This window comes from Crinia signifera, chromosome 7, assembly GCF_055691185.1.
Source record: "Crinia signifera chromosome 7, ASM5569118v1, whole genome shotgun sequence".
NCBI classification, from domain to species: Eukaryota; Metazoa; Chordata; class Amphibia; order Anura; family Myobatrachidae; genus Crinia; species Crinia signifera.
This window is the reverse complement of record NC_139223.1, coordinates 151,310,714-151,329,675: the sequence shown is the minus strand read 5'-3', so window position 1 is coordinate 151,329,675 and position 18,962 is coordinate 151,310,714. Positions and strand designations below refer to the sequence as shown.

The following is an 18,962-nucleotide window of genomic DNA, read 5'->3' as shown; positions in this document are numbered from 1 at the left end:
GCAAACCAAAAAAAATCAATTGAAGATCGCCTCTCCAATCTTCTGTCACCTTAGATCAGGTGCGATAAACAATTGGTTCTGAGTAGGGAGCTAAGAAAAAAAAAAGCAACTGCACTTGAGAAGGGTGGGGAGGGGGGACACTAAATCAGAAACATTTAGATTTCAGATTTGCCCAATAAATTGGGCAAATCAGGTGTTTGACGCAGTCCCTCTGCAGTGGAGGAACTTGTGGTTGGTTCCTCCCAGGTGCAAAAGTATAATTTGGGCCCTCCACCCCAACCCAAGTTCACAATATGCAACATGGCTGTGGGTGACAGGGAGAGGCAGGGGGAGGCAAAGTGTGACAGGGAAAAACAATGACTGACAGGAAGAGGGTGACAGGGACAGCAGTGGGCCTCTTCGTCCCCAGGGGCATTGGTGCATTGCACCTGCTGCACCAACAGTAGTTCCGCCTCTGGCTTGACGACTCATTTTGCAGCATTTTAGTGGCTGGCCTGTGATGAAATAGCTAACTACACTTAAGTCCTAAGTCTATGATTAAGTCTTGGGAACTCCCAAGAAATGCTGAGCGCATCCACCCACCGCCGTCCCACGCCCCTCACCCCCCGCCAACACTGTTGGGTGCGAATGGAATGTCAAACTTGCAGTTCGCCGTGCCCATTTACACCCGGCATCTGCGCATGCGCAGATGACAAACATCGCTCCCCCGATGAAACGCGTGGGGGGGGGGGGGGGGGGGGAAGGACCTAAATAAGATCCTGCTTCCGGTACGGTGACTCACTACGCTCAGCCCACTAATCTATTCTACCGCCCCAGTAGATAGTAGGGCATGAAATACTGCCTGTCGGCACATGTCGGCTCAAAAAAGTGAAAAACCCATGTTGACCTTTTGATTGTCGACCTAGCCCATGTCAACCTAATGTTTGTGCCAACCTAATGACACGTCGACCTAAGCTCATGTCGACTGTCCCATATGTCAACCTTGGCTTATGTCTACCCAATGCATGTTGACCCAATGTCTACTCAGTGGTCGACCCAATGCATGTCAAACATTAGTGCTGCCGACCTAACAACAGTATACCACCTAAAATCAGCCCTGATCAAAGTGGACTGCTGACTAATTGCTCTTGCTTATATTTTCACTATGTTAGTAAATACAGTGCATCCCAAGGTACAATCAGACTAGGCAAATCCGTCCATGCTCCTGATTGTATTGGGCTTCAATACTACAGTATATATATAGTATATACTTCACATCTAATTATGTAATATAAATAATAGTAGAAATCACTAAGAAGCCATGATAAGCAACTTTCTATTCTTGGTTCCTTACTTGGCTCCACCCACTATGTGATGTCAGCATATGTTTTTAATGGGCACCTTCCAATCTGTGACATCAGCAGAAAATATAAATCAGACTTATGATGCCTGTTAGGGGCAAAAATATGACTCTACAGTGGAAATTTAATAGGATGAGAGAATCAGAAAGTGAGAGATTTGGTAAGAAATCTCCAGGTTTTTTTAAAGCAGCAATCATTTACACTGCAAAATCAAACTGGTTTTGCAGTGTAAATGATTGCTGCTTTAAAAAAACCTGGAGATTTCTTACCAAATCTCTCACTTTCTGAATCACTCATCCTATTACATTTCACCCTGTGTCCCCCTGAGTAAATAGCAATATGTGTATAGTAATGTAAATGTAATAAACTGGAATTTTATTCTAATGTTTCTCTACCTTTCTATTTTGCAGGATACTTCTTCTTTCCTCTTCCACTTCCAGGATTATTCCATTGTCGGTAAGTATAAACAGGTTTTTAGTTTATAATGAAGTATTTATTTATGAATAAATTTATATATTTGTGAAGTATATAATAATTCCACTTCAACAGGTTATGCAACAAGAAATTGCAACATAAAACAAATTAAATTAACCATTTTCTAGCAATACATTAGAATTTTTATGCATCAAATAGCTAATAACAATAGTTAACCCACAGTGAATATGACAAAAATTCACTTGCATACATCTAACGTCTCAATTACAATACACATTTACAACTAATATACTGTAGTCGGCATTGCCACTTTAAAACGCATATTTCACTCTTCTGCTAACAGCATAAATTGAGTCCCAAAAGATTTTGTAACAGTCTATCCTATTAACTCGCAAAGTTCTGAGTATACACTGTGCACTGCTCCTCACAATGATTCTCTCCTTAAGGTAGAGCTACTATTGCAACAATGGATTATTTTATCCTATAATATGTCGAGTTCCTAGTCTTTGTTGGTTACAACAGAAGTAATATTAACCTATTGTTTCCAGCTTGTAATCCCACACTTTGAACAAGACTTTGCTTTACTTTGTCTGACTTTTATTTGCAGAAGCTGAGAAGACCCTGAAGTATAAAACCCTTTTCCTTGCAGGCAAGTGTTTTGTCAATCATCACTAAATGCTTTCCTTTATAGGTAGAATAAATATCTAACTGTATAACATCCTTAGCAAAGTTCTTCTTTCTTTATTCCACTGCTTCATCACTTTATCTCTATCTATTTCGCCTCTTTGCAATATTTATGGAACTGTGAACTGTATAAAGGTGCTCCTCTCTAGGACTCCAGCCTCTCAACTGTTTAGTGTGACACTTGTAGTTCTGCGACTGGCAATTTATACTTTGCTATCTCCTTATGCAGGGTCTCAAGACTATAAGTTTTGCACTATAAATCTTTGGCTACTTTATTTGGAATAGTACTTATACTCCGGCTCTTCTTATGCTGGGCAAATCTCACCAACACCTCACTGTATTGCAATTGCTAACTTCTATAGACGGCTCACTAGCCAGGGGGATGGAGGCAGGGGTAGGGGTACAACTGCTCACCGCTGGGTTAACTGATGCTGCTATTCGTCAGCACACCTCCGGGGCTCCACTCCACTGACAGCCATGGGGGCCTAACTGCGTCACTCTCCTTCCCCTCTCAGCCTCAAGCGCTTACCGTTGGTTTCTTTCTCCAAAGCCTCGCCTCAGTTACCACCCACCTCTAGGGCAATTGGTCTCAGCTACTTGCCGGGATTTCAGCCACATTCCTTCACCGTCTATAGCCCGCCTCCTGCTGTAATGTTTACTCTTGCGCCCCTGTCACTCCTTACTTTGATGATTCTGGCCGCGATTCCGGGTCCGCCCAGCGAGCGGTGTCACGCCTCCTGGCGGACCAGAGTGCGATAGGCTCCGGCACCCGGTCACCGGATTTCGGGCAGATAAGTATCACCTCTCCAAGTTCTCCCCGGCCTTCCTGTCCCAGCAGCCGCTCTCCGCTTCCTCTATACTGTGTTACTCTGCTTTACACAGCAGCTCTCCATTTCAGCTATATTGTGCAGCTCTGCAGTCTCTCTCCTCTCTAACTGGTCAACTGTCACCTCCAAACGGCCCCCTGCCTTTTTTTTTATGCCTCTGCATGCGGATTTGTGGCATGAGCTCTCCAACTTTATTAGTACTTCACAGTGGCTGTTCTCAGAGATTTTCTCCCCTATGTGGCAGGAGAAATAGTTCAGTCCGTGATTCCTTCGCATGGACTAAGCAAACAGACTAGTCCAATATGCCTAAAGTGAGGGGCATTTCAGTTCACCTAACAGTCTCTGATGACACTCACATACTTTTGCTGTAAAAAGGTCTCTGGTTTCTAATATTTTATTCCCTCTATGAGGGACCATAGTTCATTAACTTACGGTATTTACTATATATACACATGTATAACATTACCACATGTGCTGGTTATTACATACAACCCCCCTAGAAATTTGCGTGTCCCCACGCACTCTTACATAAAATATTACAACTTATCAAACAGATACATATCAATTTTATACAAAGCTACTCTCTATATCGTAAAGGTAAATTACCCTTACTACTTCTCTCTGACCTTCTTAACTCTGGTACAGACGTGTCTATCTTTGACAAAGCAGTGCTATTCATATCATCAATTACAATTTCATGACGACCATAACATGAACTTTGTAAGCTTGGGCAACTAGTCCCCGTAATAACGGGCCCAGTCATAAGCATTAACATTGCCATGGGGTCAGTAAGAGGATCACCCCTCAACATTAAAATTGTTTCATTACAATATTTACATTTTCATCTTCACAATTTCCGCTAAACTAATATTCTGGACCAACAATATATCAGATAACAAATGATATTCTACATCATGGCTAACATCTACGCTGCCTACGTGAGGTACTTTGGTTATATACTCTAGACCTCTTCAAAGCCTGCTGGCACATCAGTTTTATCTCCTCAGAGGTTATAGTGGTGAACTCGAGGTCTGAGTGATCCCAGTCTGGAAGAAAATTTTTCTCTGAATCTTTAGCTATGCCAAGGGATTCTTCAGGAACCTTAGATTTAGAGTTTGACACAACAGAATCTGGGGAACTTGGTCTAAGGGTTCCCAATCCCCCAGCCTCAGCCAGACAAATCACTTCTGTGTCTTTTGCTTGATCAGATGTGCTTGAATCTGCTCGACTTGGGTTGACCATACTGAAATCGATGTCTTCAACTTTTAATTTACTGTCACAAACCATCACTGGAGGCGGTTGCTGTTTGACCACATTCTGCAGACTTTGCTGCACTGTCTCATTCTGTTTCTCCACAGTTTGTTTGTCCGTTCGTTCCACCAATTCACTTTGCTCGGGAAAATCATGTTGTTGCTGTCCAGATTCTTCTGTTCTCATGTGGCAATAAGGGCGATGAGGATTAGTACTTTCAACCGCACTGTGACCTTCTCCTGGTTCCTCTCCACCTCCATTGTGTCGAATATCCTGTTGACAGGTGCGTGGAGAATCTCTACAGCGTGGACAGGGCCAGTATTGGCTGCGATTTGTGACATATTTGTTGCCTTGCACCGGAACACCATTAGGACCTGTTACATTAATCGCTTTGATGCCCTTCTTTCCATTTGCCAAATCAAACTCAACTATTTCTCCAGTTACCAGACTCTTGAAGCACTCTTCAGGGTTGGTCTTCTCAATGGCAGTGTAATGCACATAGACTCTTCTTTTGGTGTCAGTTCGCTTTATAAATCCAAACCCACGTGGAACACTAAACCACACAACATGACCTGAAATCTTTCTTGGGCTGAATTGCTGAATATCGCTTACAGATGTTGCCCCAGATATGCTAATCTGGTTCTGAACTACTGTATTTGAGCCTATATCTCTGGGTCCTCTCTGGGTCCCCTGCCTCGGGACCTCCGCGTTTAAAGCTTCCTGTTGACAGTTGCGAGCAATATGTCCACTCCTCTGGCACTTCCTGCAAATGGGCCTACCTTGAGAGTCAAACTGATCCATAGGTAGCCTTCCTGTAAATCTTGGAACATCCCATCTTCGAGGCGGCATTCTTCGATCTGAACGCCACTCTTGCGGTTTGTTAGGCATCTGGTGTTGCTTAAGTTCTCTCAATTCTTGACAGACCAGGTCAAGGCTCCTGGTAAGCTGTGTCATCTGTCCCTCTAAGACCCCTACTCTGTCGGGTTGAACAGGGGCTTGCACTTGTTGGAGGACAGGAAACTCTTTGGCCTTTGGCAAGTCGTTTTTATACACTGTGTGTTTTTTTTGTGGAACATCTGACTCATACATATCGTCTGACTCGGAACTCTCATCCTCATCCGGCTGTTCGTCCTCCAAAATTTTCAGTACCGCCTCCTTAAAGTCTAAAAACGAAGCACCTGGATTCTGGGATCGATACATCCGGAGTTGTTTTCTCACATCTTTACATCTGACCCCTTCTACGAATACATTTGTCAATGTCTCATTCTCTTGTTGATTTTCACGAGGGTCCAAAGCCTGTAATGTCTTGAGTGACTCCTGGAGACTCAACGCAAAGTCTCTTAGTGTCTCATTGGGTAATTGCTGTCTTGTGTAAAGCCGTTTCTTCAATGCCGCCACGGTTCGAGATTCAAACATGGCGACTAATTTTTCGAAGATCCCATCGACGGTCTTGATTTGCTGGTCTGGCCATGACTTGACTTCCCTCTTGGCAGCACCCCTTAACTGTCCAATAAGCATTTGGACCTTCTGCTCCTCCTTCAATGGGTGGATGGTAAACATGGCTTGTAACTGGGATTTGAAGTCCTTAAAGGTGGTGGTGCCAGATAGTCGCACTTTGCCTGAATACGTGGGCATCCACGGAGCTCCATAATAGTAAGGCATTGTGATGGGTGAAGTTATTATCGTTGGGCCAGCAACATTCTCGTTAAGTATGCCTTCCCCTTGGGCTCCAGAAGCTGACGCTTGCTCCTGAGACATTTTTTTTTTTTTTTTTTTTTAGTTTTCCCCTTGCGCACAATTTATTATCCGTATCCTGTTCGTGACGCCACGAAAATTCCTTGTAATAAACTGGAATTTTATTCTAATGTTTCTCTACCTTTCTATTTTGCAGGATACTTCTTCTTTCCTCTTCCACTTCCAGGATTATTCCATTGTCGGTAAGTATAAACAGGTTTTTAGTTTATAATGAAGTATTTATTTATGAATAAATTTATATATTTGTGAAGTATATAATAATTCCACTTCAACAGGTTATGCAACAAGAAATTGCAACATAAAACAAATTAAATTAACCATTTTCTAGCAATACATTAGAATTTTTATGCATCAAATAGCTAATAACAATAGTTAACCCACAGTGAATATGACAAAAATTCACTTGCATACATCTAACGTCTCAATTACAATACACATTTACAACTAATATACTGTAGTCGGCATTGCCACTTTAAAACGCATATTTCACTCTTCTGCTAACAGCATAAATTGAGTCCCAAAAGATTTTGTAACAGTCTATCCTATTAACTCGCAAAGTTCTGAGTATACACTGTGCACTGCTCCTCACAATGATTCTCTCCTTAAGGTAGAGCTACTATTGCAACAATGGATTATTTTATCCTATAATATGTCGAGTTCCTAGTCTTTGTTGGTTACAACAGAAGTAATATTAACCTATTGTTTCCAGCTTGTAATCCCACACTTTGAACAAGACTTTGCTTTACTTTGTCTGACTTTTATTTGCAGAAGCTGAGAAGACCCTGAAGTATAAAACCCTTTTCCTTGCAGGCAAGTGTTTTGTCAATCATCACTAAATGCTTTCCTTTATAGGTAGAATAAATATCTAACTGTATAACATCCTTAGCAAAGTTCTTCTTTCTTTATTCCACTGCTTCATCACTTTATCTCTATCTATTTCGCCTCTTTGCAATATTTATGGAACTGTGAACTGTATAAAGGTGCTCCTCTCTAGGACTCCAGCCTCTCAACTGTTTAGTGTGACACTTGTAGTTCTGCGACTGGCAATTTATACTTTGCTATCTCCTTATGCAGGGTCTCAAGACTATAAGTTTTGCACTATAAATCTTTGGCTACTTTATTTGGAATAGTACTTATACTCCGGCTCTTCTTATGCTGGGCAAATCTCACCAACACCTCACTGTATTGCAATTGCTAACTTCTATAGACGGCTCACTAGCCAGGGGGATGGAGGCAGGGGTAGGGGTACAACTGCTCACCGCTGGGTTAACTGATGCTGCTATTCGTCAGCACACCTCCGGGGCTCCACTCCACTGACAGCCATGGGGGCCTAACTGCGTCACTCTCCTTCCCCTCTCAGCCTCAAGCGCTTACCGTTGGTTTCTTTCTCCAAAGCCTCGCCTCAGTTACCACCCACCTCTAGGGCAATTGGTCTCAGCTACTTGCCGGGATTTCAGCCACATTCCTTCACCGTCTATAGCCCGCCTCCTGCTGTAATGTTTACTCTTGCGCCCCTGTCACTCCTTACTTTGATGATTCTGGCCGCGATTCCGGGTCCGCCCAGCGAGCGGTGTCACGCCTCCTGGCGGACCAGAGTGCGATAGGCTCCGGCACCCGGTCACCGGATTTCGGGCAGATAAGTATCACCTCTCCAAGTTCTCCCCGGCCTTCCTGTCCCAGCAGCCGCTCTCCGCTTCCTCTATACTGTGTTACTCTGCTTTACACAGCAGCTCTCCATTTCAGCTATATTGTGCAGCTCTGCAGTCTCTCTCCTCTCTAACTGGTCAACTGTCACCTCCAAACGGCCCCCTGCCTTTTTTTTTATGCCTCTGCATGCGGATTTGTGGCATGAGCTCTCCAACTTTATTAGTACTTCACAGTGGCTGTTCTCAGAGATTTTCTCCCCTATGTGGCAGGAGAAATAGTTCAGTCCGTGATTCCTTCGCATGGACTAAGCAAACAGACTAGTCCAATATGCCTAAAGTGAGGGGCATTTCAGTTCACCTAACAGTCTCTGATGACACTCACATACTTTTGCTGTAAAAAGGTCTCTGGTTTCTAATATTTTATTCCCTCTATGAGGGACCATAGTTCATTAACTTACGGTATTTACTATATATACACATGTATAACATTACCACATGTGCTGGTTATTACATAAACACTGCACATGCTGCCTTTATGAGCATACAGTATAATTACAATTATTAGGAATAAGGTCATTTTTTTTTTTTTTTTACCAGTGCTGGGACAGTATCCCCATCTCTTGTCTTTGTCATAAACCATGGTGGTGGCACACCAGTACATTCCATTGCTTCTTCCTGCTGTAGTACACTCATGATACCATGTGTTATTGTATTTGAAAGGAAACACACATGGCTTGCCCATATCGTTCCCTTGATGCGTATGTATTTCTGCAAGAGAGAGCACATTGTGCAGGTTATAGAGAAACAAGATAAAAATGAAGAAAATATAATCATTGAATGCAGCAGTTTACATGGTGCAATACTGACTAAATGTACCTTCCAGTTTGAGACCACTGTCATGGTCTCCAGATGACAATACTGCTGTCCAGCAGTTTGTATTGTTGGGATGTATGTTGCTGTAAATTGGATCTATTGATGGAGGGGGCGATAATCTGCCTATGTGCTCCTGGTGGGTTGTGTGTGTGTGTGTGTGTGTGTGTGTGTGGGGGGGGTCTGTGTGTGGTCCTCACTGTGTGACCACACCCCCATTGTGCAATGATCACATCTCTTTCTATACAGTACGATTCCCAGTTTTATCCACCACAGGACGGGAATGTGGGAATGTGTGATCAAAATTCACCAGATACCATTAGTTCACCAGATATCACCAAAAGTGGAAACTACTATTTTATAACCATATTAAATTATTTATTTCTTATACTAGCATTTCTTCTATCAGTATGTTTCTCTTGTATATATATGCCTACAGTTTTCCCTAACTATAATTATCTTTCTAGCTTCATTATATCTCCATATCTTTATACGACGAAACATCTTTGAGCGCATTTGCTGCGAAATTTGACAGGGTCCGAGTTTGCCTTGTAATTGATTGCCGCTTTAATAAAATGTCCAATTTCGTCCGGCATTCAAGTAACTTTTTGCAACTTCGGACCCTGTTACATTTCAGTGTTGATTTCTGTTACTTTTAACTACTAAAACTTTAAGTAGAGCCACCATAAAATACACACTAAAGTAACTTATTACCTTGCTAAACAATATATATATATATATATATATATATATATATATATATATATATATATATATATATATATATGAAATTGGTTGGGGATGGGATCTCAACAAACACTTGGAATACTGGCGGTCAGAAGACCAGCAGATGCATCCCAATGTGGAGAAAACAGATACCTGCTAGGTAAGTATTCCAACCCTACACCCCCTCTAACCCTCCCTCCCCCCACCCTGTACTTGCTTCAGTTGGTACACATATTTATGGTTGTCAGCCACAAGCCTGTTACGTTGACCATAAATAATTGAATTGGTCCTAGATCAACAATCCGAGGCACCCCTGCAAGTGTTCCGTGGCACCCCAGGGTGCTGAAGGACACAGTTTGAGAACAACTGTCTAAGGGTAATGTATATACTTCCTTTCTGGTGACAATTAGTGTGGTATAGTAGGGCAGTAAAAACAGTTTTTGTGGATGTTAAAATATATTTCTATAACAGTATTCCTATGCATAATGTGTTATTACTGTAGACACATCCAACAAAATAAGGGGCAGACTAGATGGGCCAAATGGTTCTTATCTGCCGTCAAATTCTATGTAATTCTATGTTACCTTGGAAGTAATGGTCACATACGTTCTCACTCGATGATAAATATTCCCTCCATTTATGCAATAACTGTTTCCTGGCCACCACTTTCCCATTTATAGTGACGAGTCTGTAATAATCCACACCGGTGAGGAGACCATCGCTACAGCTCCAGCTCAGTGTGTGCTGCTGGGAGTCACAGTCAAACATCGCTAAAGGCTCTTCCGGCACAGTGAGGTTCAATCCCAGGCACTTGCTGCTTCCAATGTTAAAAAGACGCTGCCCATATCCCCATTTCCACAGCATGGTTCCATTATGGGGATTGCAGTTTTGCAACACAAGGCCTGATGAATTCACTGTAAGGCACATATTGTTCTGAACACTTTCCAAGGTGAACATGTCTTTGCCTGAAAGAAGTTGAAGAACACAAGTTTTGATATCTTTAGTGTATATCATACAGATGTAAGACAGAAATGGTCAACATGATATTATTCACTAATGGCTACTGGCCATGTCTTCTACAGTGGAGCATCAGAATCACACAACGCAAGTGGTACCTGTATTATTATTAACAGTTTCTTATATAGCGCACACATATTCCGCAGCGCTTTACAGAGTATAGTTGAACATTCACATCAGTCCCTGCCCCAGCGGAGCTTACAATCTATATTCCCTACCACATGTACACGCGCACACACAGACATTCTATGGTTAATTTTATTGGGAGCCAATAAGTCTACCAGTTCCTCAAATGAAAGCATTGGTGACCATCACCATTTATTTACGTTATAACCTACACAAGTCGCTAAGGGGTGATAAACTGCTATTTTGCTGTAATTTCATCACCATTTGTTTTGAATGTCTACAAAATACAGTTATACCCCTTTCCGACAGAAAAATCCCAAAAACCCAGGTATTTCCCGGATACAAAAACCCAGGTAGAACTAGGCAGCAAGGGGCTGACCCCCCCTTTCACACAGGAGCAAAAACCCGGGTATTTCCCGTGTCGACCCCTTTCACACGGAAGCCGGATTTTTCCTGCAAAACTCTGTGTGTCATAAGAAAAGGACAGTTTTAAAGGCACACAGAGGTGAGGTCATGAAAAGTGGGTGGTGACTGCTCACTGCATTGCATTAACCATGGCATGACACAAGGATATGTTGTAAACAAGTGTTATTGTTTTTATATACTGGAAGGTGCATGTTACCTCACATGGCTGTCAGTATATTTGCAATGTTTGAGTACATTGTGGCATCTTTGACTGTCCCAGTCATCTGTTTGCCGATATCCTCCTCCCCATCTCACTGCCAGCAGCTCTCACCTCTTGCGTCTACCAGTGGGCCATGTTATCCTTTTTTCAGCTCCCTAATGACCTCAGAGGCCAGCTCCATTGCCATGCCCTCCCAGCCAATCAGAGAAGCCTATCCTCACAACCAATCAGCCAGCACCCCACCAGGAGAGCCAATCAGTGTCTAACAATGTGTAATAATCCCAAAAACCCGGGTCGTTTCTTTTCAGACAGCCGGCGACCCGGGTTTTTGGAATACAGACCCGGGGAAAACCCAGGTAAATACCTGGGTCGAAGTCCCGGAACTTTAGACCCGTGTTGACCCTTTCAGACAGAAGAAAAACCAGGGTTGACACGGCAAGAGCAGGGAAATTCCCGGGTCTTTTTTTCTGTCTGAAAGGGGTATCACATGGGGTCTCTCCCAAACTGATTGCCAGCCCTAGGCTTTTGAGCCCATAATAATAAGTTACTTTCCCTATTGCCTTCCAATAAGTGAAAGAACCCTACAGATACAAACTTGGTCAATGGCGACACTCAGAGACTCCGGGACACCTCTCTGCGGGCTGCCGAGCAAAATCCATGATTGCGCATGTGCAGTGCCTACATTGGTGCTGCACACGCGCCAGTCCCGGTGCCTGTCATCTGTATTATACAGGCGCCGGGACCATGATCCCCCTTCTATGGGCTGTTGCTGAAGCAGACCATGGAAGCTGGCTGCATGCGCAGTACAGAGGTATGCACTACGCATGCGTCAGTCCCAGAGCCTTTCATCATAGCACAGGCACTGGGAACGCTGCGGGGCCCAGGAGGAGCGGTGGCGGTGGCAGAGGGGGGTGCCTGCATCGCAGTACCCTGCGGCGGCTGCAGCCAGAGGCAGTCCCCCTCCTCCCAAAAGGTACGAGCCACCACTGCTTGTGTGTGTGTGTGTATACAATGTCATGTGTGTCTGCAATAGAGAATTCCATATAAGGATACGCTAATAGCTACAGCAGACAAACAATGATATACTGTAACATCAGCCTGATATTATTTTTAGCTCTGTCTGTTTGTTAAGGGGCCCACATACAGGCCAGTTTCAGGGCATTTTCTGAGCAATCTGTCTAGTTAACTTCGAAAATGGCCCTATATTGCTCCATGTGTAGGGGCCATAGCGATAGCTATGTGCGACCCCGCGCAACGCTATCGCCCGGCGATTAATATCTAGCATGCTGTATAAATCTACTTAATCGCAGGTCAAGGCAGGAGAACACTGGCCCTGACAGATCGCTCAGCACACACAGCGCTAAGAGATCTTACTGAGGGTTCTGATCGATCTAGCATCACTACGAATGCTCAGCAAATCTCCCTGTGTGTAGGCCCCATGAGTCTTGTTTTATTACCGTGTTCTCAACTGTAACGCAGAACTAAATATACTGGCGCTATACAGTTAATGTTAATATTATTGTCACTGATAATAATACTACTAATAATAATAGTCACACTGAACAAAAGTATGGGCATCTGTCAGTAAATCTTCTAAATGGAAAAAGAATTAGAGGTCAGTAAACACCAGACCTTTCCTAACACCGCAGTGACACAGTCACACTACTAATTTATTTATTTATTTGCAGTTTCTTATATAGCGCAGCAGATTCCGTTACAGCGTCTTATATAGCGCAGCAGATTCCGTTACAGTGTCTTATATAGCGCAGCAGATTCCGTTACAGTGTCTTATATAGCGCAGCAGATTCCGTTACAGCGTCTTATATAGCGCAGCAGATTCCGTTACAGTGTCTTATATAGCGCAGCAGATTCCGTTACAGTGTCTTATTCAGCGCAGCAGATTCCGTTACAGCGTCTTATATAGCGCAGCAGATTCCGTTACAGTGTCTTATATAGCGCAGCAGATTCCTTTACAGTGTCTTATATAGCGCAGCAGATTCCGTTACAGTGTCTTATATAGCGCAGCAGATTCCGTTACAGTGTCTTATATAGCGCAGCAGATTCCGTTACAGCGTCTTATATAGCGCAGCAGATTCCGTTACAGTGTCTTATATAGCGCAGCAGATTCCGTTACAGCGTCTTATATAGCGCAGCAGATTCCGTTACAGCGTCTTATATAGCGCAGCAGATTCCGTTACAGTGTCTTATATAGCGCAGCAGATTCCGTTACAGTGTCTTATATAGCGCAGCAGATTCCGTTACAGTGTCTTATATAGCGCAGCAGATTCCGTTACAGTGTCTTATATAGCGCAGCAGATTCCGTTACAGTGTCTTATATAGCGCAGCAGATTCCGTTACAGTGTCTTATATAGCGCAGCAGATTCCGTTACAGTGTCTTATATAGCGAAGCAGATTCCGTTACAGTGTCTTATATAGCGCAGCAGATTCCGTTACAGTTTCTTATATAGCGCAGCAGATTCCGTTACAGTGTCTTATATAGCGCAGCAGATTCCGTTACAGTTTCTTATATAGCGCAGCAGATTCCGGTACAGTGTCTTATATAGCGCAGCAGATTCCGTTACAGTGTCTTATATAGCGCAGCAGATTCCGTTACAGTTTCTTATATAGCGCAGCAGATTCCGTTGCCGTTACAATAGTAGACAGTGATAAAACAAACTGGGTAACAACAGACAGACTTGGAGGTAGGAGGGCCCTGCTGCACTCTATAGGGATGATTTTGATATTGCGTAAATCCGTTCTGACGCTACCAGCGGCCCCTTGAGTGTTTTCACTTCAAAATGTCAGTTAAAAAAAACTGCCAGGAGAATATTTTTTTCTTAAAATGTCAATTTTAAAAGCATGTTTAAGGGTTACAAGACAAGGCGACGTAAAGGTGTAGTTCTCATTATCATAGATACAATATCCCCACTACCTTTACGGTACATACAGGAACATGGGACGGACAAAATATTAAAAAACGTGTCAGTCTGTTTCTGATGAATGCAACTATAAGCACGACATTATCATTGAAACAAATAAGTAATGATGAGGAAAAATATCAGCAATACGTACAATTCTATACCACCAGCTGTTATTTAATATGATGATGATTATTGTTATATGATTATTATTAACAACCTTCATTTATATGGCACCACAAAGGTACCGCAGCCTTAACAAAGTGCATACATGAATGAACAGTACATGAAATCAGTAACTTACAGTACAAGACAATGTAGGACAAGTACACAGTATATACACATTGTAATTTACTATCTTATGCATTGATATCTATCTATCTATCTATCAACATACTATCAGGAAACCCCTTTCCACTGAAACAAGTACATGACTGGAGTAAGTTTGACAGAGACATACACGTATCTGCAGCACTCACTGATGGGCACCGTGCGATCTGCAGAGCTGTAATGAAGGAGGAATCCGCACAGGAATCCTATGAGTGAGAGCAGCAGAGACCCAGGCACTCCGCCGCTGCTGCTGATCCTTGCGCCCGGAGTCATAACTGACGCTAAATTGGAGGGAGCAGCGCAATACTGTCATGCTGCATGATAATACACGGAGCTATTCCTCTGTCCCAGGCTGAGGGAGGGTGGGACCTGCTTCATGGGCTGGCTTAAAATATGCAGTGCTTTTGCCCGGGGGGTTAAGGAAACTGTTATCCTGGTGCTGAAGTATAAAAAAAATAACTGGTTCAATTCCCAAAGTCCACAGTCTGGAGTTACACACATTCTGATCACCAGAAGGGGAGATATATATGTATATGTAATAAAATCTTACACCTATTGTGCAGTATGCGCTATGGGGCTATTCAGAGCGGATCACTGTTGTGCGAAATTGCAAGCCGATCGATTATCGTACAGATGCACATGAGTGCGGATCGTAGCGAGCATGCACGAGGCCAAACAACGACCAGAATCAGCGATTACTTTTTTCGCAAGCCCCTCATGACTTGACTGACAGGAAGCCGCTATTTGGGGGTGATAAATGAGCTTGTCAGGAAAAAACCGCAGGCGTGCCCAAGAGAGGGCGAGTGACGTCAGCTCAGATCTCAATCAGTCTGTCTCTGTCGCAGCGCTGTGGGGGGAGGGGGTCAGAGATACACACTCGCACAGACTGGGGAAATCATTTGATGGTTTGTGAGTATCGAATGGAATTGCAGATGGCAGGAGATCAGGGAATCATTGGCAGACTCGCACAGGGCGGGTTTTTACTGTGTTTGGGTGGCGACTTTCTGTTCCGGAATAGTCGACATGGACAGTGCACCATATCCCCCCGCTGTGCTCGCCATGCTTCAGGCACACTATTATATTCTCCCACTGTGCCGTAGTGGATGGTAGGGTATGAAATACCGCCTGTCGGCACAAGCCACCTAAAATAGTGTGAAGAACTCAGACGCTGGGTGCCAGCGGGCACGGTGAACTGCTAGTTCGCCGTCCCGTTCACACCTAGCAATGTGAGCAGGGGGTTTCGGACGGACATGGTGCCGTGACGTGGGTGCCAGGGACGGGCAGCTGACATCACCGGATGTCAGCTTCCCGCCCTCTTCCCGTACAGGTAACAACCAAAACTAAGACACCAGAGAGTGTCTTCATTTTGCGTGCACCTTCCAAATCATTCGAAGGTCATCAGCCATCGTATGATTCGGCCTCCGCACCCAAGGGTGCGAATGGATGTTTATGCAAAACATCCATATGCAGCAAACCTGGTGGCGAGGGGGGCGGGCTGCCGTGCAGGCAGCATTACACCCACACACAATGGTGCAAATTGCGTGTGGACCAGAATTAGGCCCCATATCCGGGATGCGGTCAAAATCCCGACTGGGTCAAAATACAGACAAGGACAAAATCCCGTCAAGATCAAAATCCCGACATTTAAAATCCCGACAAGGTCAAAATACCGACATATAGAATGTACAGGTGAAACAGTCAACATGACTTTCGGTCGACAGGTCGCAAGGTCGACATGGGTTTTTTCACTGGTTTTTGACCTGTCATGTGCCGACAGGCGGTATTTCATGCCCTACAGTACCATCCACTAGGGTGTGGTGGGAGAATAAAATAGTGTGCCGAGCGCAGCGAGGCACCGTGCCTGAAGCATTGCGAGCAAAGTGAGCTTTGCAAGGGGCTGTGGTTCAGTTCCAACTGTGTCCATGTCGACTGTGTCGACATTCGTGTAAAAAAAAACAGTGAAAAAACCCATGTCGACCTCGTGACCTGTAGACCTAAAGTCATGTTGACTGTTATTATGTCATGTTGACTATTAATATGTCGGTATTTTGACCTTGTCGGGATATTAAATGTCGGGATTGTGTCCTTGTCGGGATTTTAAATGTCAGGATTTTGACCTTGTTGGTATTTTGACCCATTTGGGATGTTGACCCTGTCTTGATTTCATACCGAATCCCCATATCCCTGTCACAAATCTTACATTTAGAATGACATGAAGTGAAGCCGTCTCCTATGGAATGACAGTTTTTTTTCTTTGCTGTCCCTGCAAAAATGTAATTTAAACAGTGCATATGTCTCATAAAGACCCCAATCGAATCCCTTTCCATATACCTGTGCCCTACATCACATATTGCAGAATAACATTACTGTGAACTGACAGCTGTTGTATTTGCCAATCCAGAGTTAAAATGTAATTAAAACAGGGCATACAGAGGAGGTTGATGGGAACTGACAGTATCTTACTACCCAGTGCCAGGATAATTACTGTGTGTGTGTCAGATATGAGTAAAGCTGGAGAGCTCAGCAGCTGCAGCGCCCAGTGCAGAGCTGATCACACTGCAGGCTGTACTGTAGATTCCAACCATAGGCGTGCGCACGGGGGGTGCCAGGGGTGCACAGGCACCTCCTAATGACTGGCACCCCCGCACGATTGCAGCACCTCCTACTAGTGGCCGCTGGTCTGGGAGGAAGTCCCCAGTCACCACAAAGCTGCAGCCGCTCAGATGGGGAGAGTTCTGCGATTCGCGGGTAGAAAGGGGGCGGGGCTTAATGCCGCGAAATGCCCGCCCCCATCCGATCAGCTCAATTCAGGACACAAGGACAGGTAGTGTGCTCTCCCTCCTGCCCCCTCTCCCTAAAACTCTCCCTCTCTCACACACTCTGCCCCCCCCCCTCTCTAAGACACTCTGCTCTCCCTGACACTGATACCCCTCTCCATGCAGTCTGCCCCCCCTCGCCATGACACTCTGCCCCCTCTCTCCCTGACACTGCCCCCCCTCTCCCTGACACTGCCCCCCCTCTCCCTGACACTGCTCACTCTCTGTCACTGACACCCCCCCCATATGCATGGCACTCTGACCCCCATCTCCATGGTACTCTGCCCCCCCCCCCTTCTCCATGGCACTACTCTGCCCCCTCCTTCTCCATGGCATTCTGCTCCCCCCCCCCCTCCATGGCACTTCCCCCCCCTATCTCCCTGACACTGCTTCCTCTCTCTCTTTGACTCTGCCCCCCCCTTCTCCATGGCACTCTGCCCTCCTTCTCCATGGCACTCTGCCCCCACTCTCCCAGACACTGCTCCCACTCTCTCTCTGTCCCCCCTCTCCATGGCACTCTGTCCCCCCTCTCCATGGCACTCTGTCCCCCCTCTCCATGGCACTCTGTCCCCCCTCTCCATGGCATTCTGTCCCCCCCTCTCCATGGCATTCTGTCCCCCCCCCCCCCTCTCCATGGCACTCTGCTCCCCCCCCCTACATGGCACTCTCCTCTCTCTCTCTCTCTCTCTCTCTCCTGCCCCCCTCTCCATGGCACTCTGCCCTCTCTCTCTGACACTGCCTCTCCATGGCACTCTGTCCCCCTCTCCATGGCACTCTGTCCCCATCCACTGTGTGTCTGACGCATGTGCAGAAGCTAAAGAAGGACACTGGGGAAGCAACCGGCAACATTTAAATTTACAAGGCTGGCCGACATCTGGCTGCACTGATTGTTGCCTGTCCATGTCCAGCCAGTCCCAGTATGTCCAGACCACTGCCCCAGTAAGTTAATGGCAAGTGCTGTGATACTGTGCTCCAGCCCTGCGTGTGCTGTACCAGAGACCTCCTGAGCCCTCCGAGCCCTGACATCAAGCATGAAACCCCTAGCAATTAACATGTAGGTAAGCAATACTTATGAGGCATCATATGTAATAGCCCTTATGGTGTGTAGTATAATATGTAATGGGCATTAAGGCATGTGGCATAATGTGTAATGGGCATCATAGTCTGTGCTGTAACATGTAAGGGGCATCATGGTCTGAGGCGTAATGGGCATTACAGTGTGCGGAGCAACATGTAATGGGCATCACAGTGTGAAGTGCAACGTGTAATGAGCATCACAATGTGAGGCGCAACATATAATGGGCATTATGGTGTGTGACGTAATGTGTAATGGGCATTACGGTGTGTGATGTAATGGGCATCATGGCGTGATGTGTAAAGGGCATCACGGTCTGAGGCGTAACGTGTAAGGGGCATCATGGTGTGAGGGGTAATGGGCATCACAGTATGAGGCGCAACATGTAATCAGCATTACGGTGTGTGGCGTAATGTGTAATGGACAGTACGGTGTGTGGCGTAATGTGTAATGGACATTACGGTGTGATGCGTAATGGGCATTATGGTGTGTGACATAACATGTAATAGGCATTATGGCAT

At 44.9% G+C, this 18,962-nt stretch overlaps 1 protein-coding gene across 3 annotated transcripts in view; it reads right to left on the bottom strand.

Moving 5' to 3' along the window:
* Positions 1–14,936, bottom strand: part of PLA2R1 (phospholipase A2 receptor 1) — a 139,485-nt gene extending 124,549 nt beyond the window's left edge. The window contains exons 1-3 of one of the 3 annotated variants that reach the window (XM_083153968.1): positions 14,700–14,936; positions 10,119–10,499; positions 8,533–8,706 (exon numbers count right to left, since the gene is read on the bottom strand). In XM_083153968.1, coding sequence (XP_083010094.1) covers positions 8,533–8,706; positions 10,119–10,499; positions 14,700–14,823 — 679 coding nt within the window. In that variant the 5' untranslated portion in view covers positions 14,824–14,936. Of the gene's footprint in view, positions 1–8,532; positions 8,707–10,118; positions 10,500–14,680 lie in introns of all 3 variants that reach the window. The other 2 variants (XM_083153967.1, XM_083153969.1) reach the window with 2 other exon arrangements.
* Positions 14,937–18,962: the final 4,026 nt, after the last annotated feature.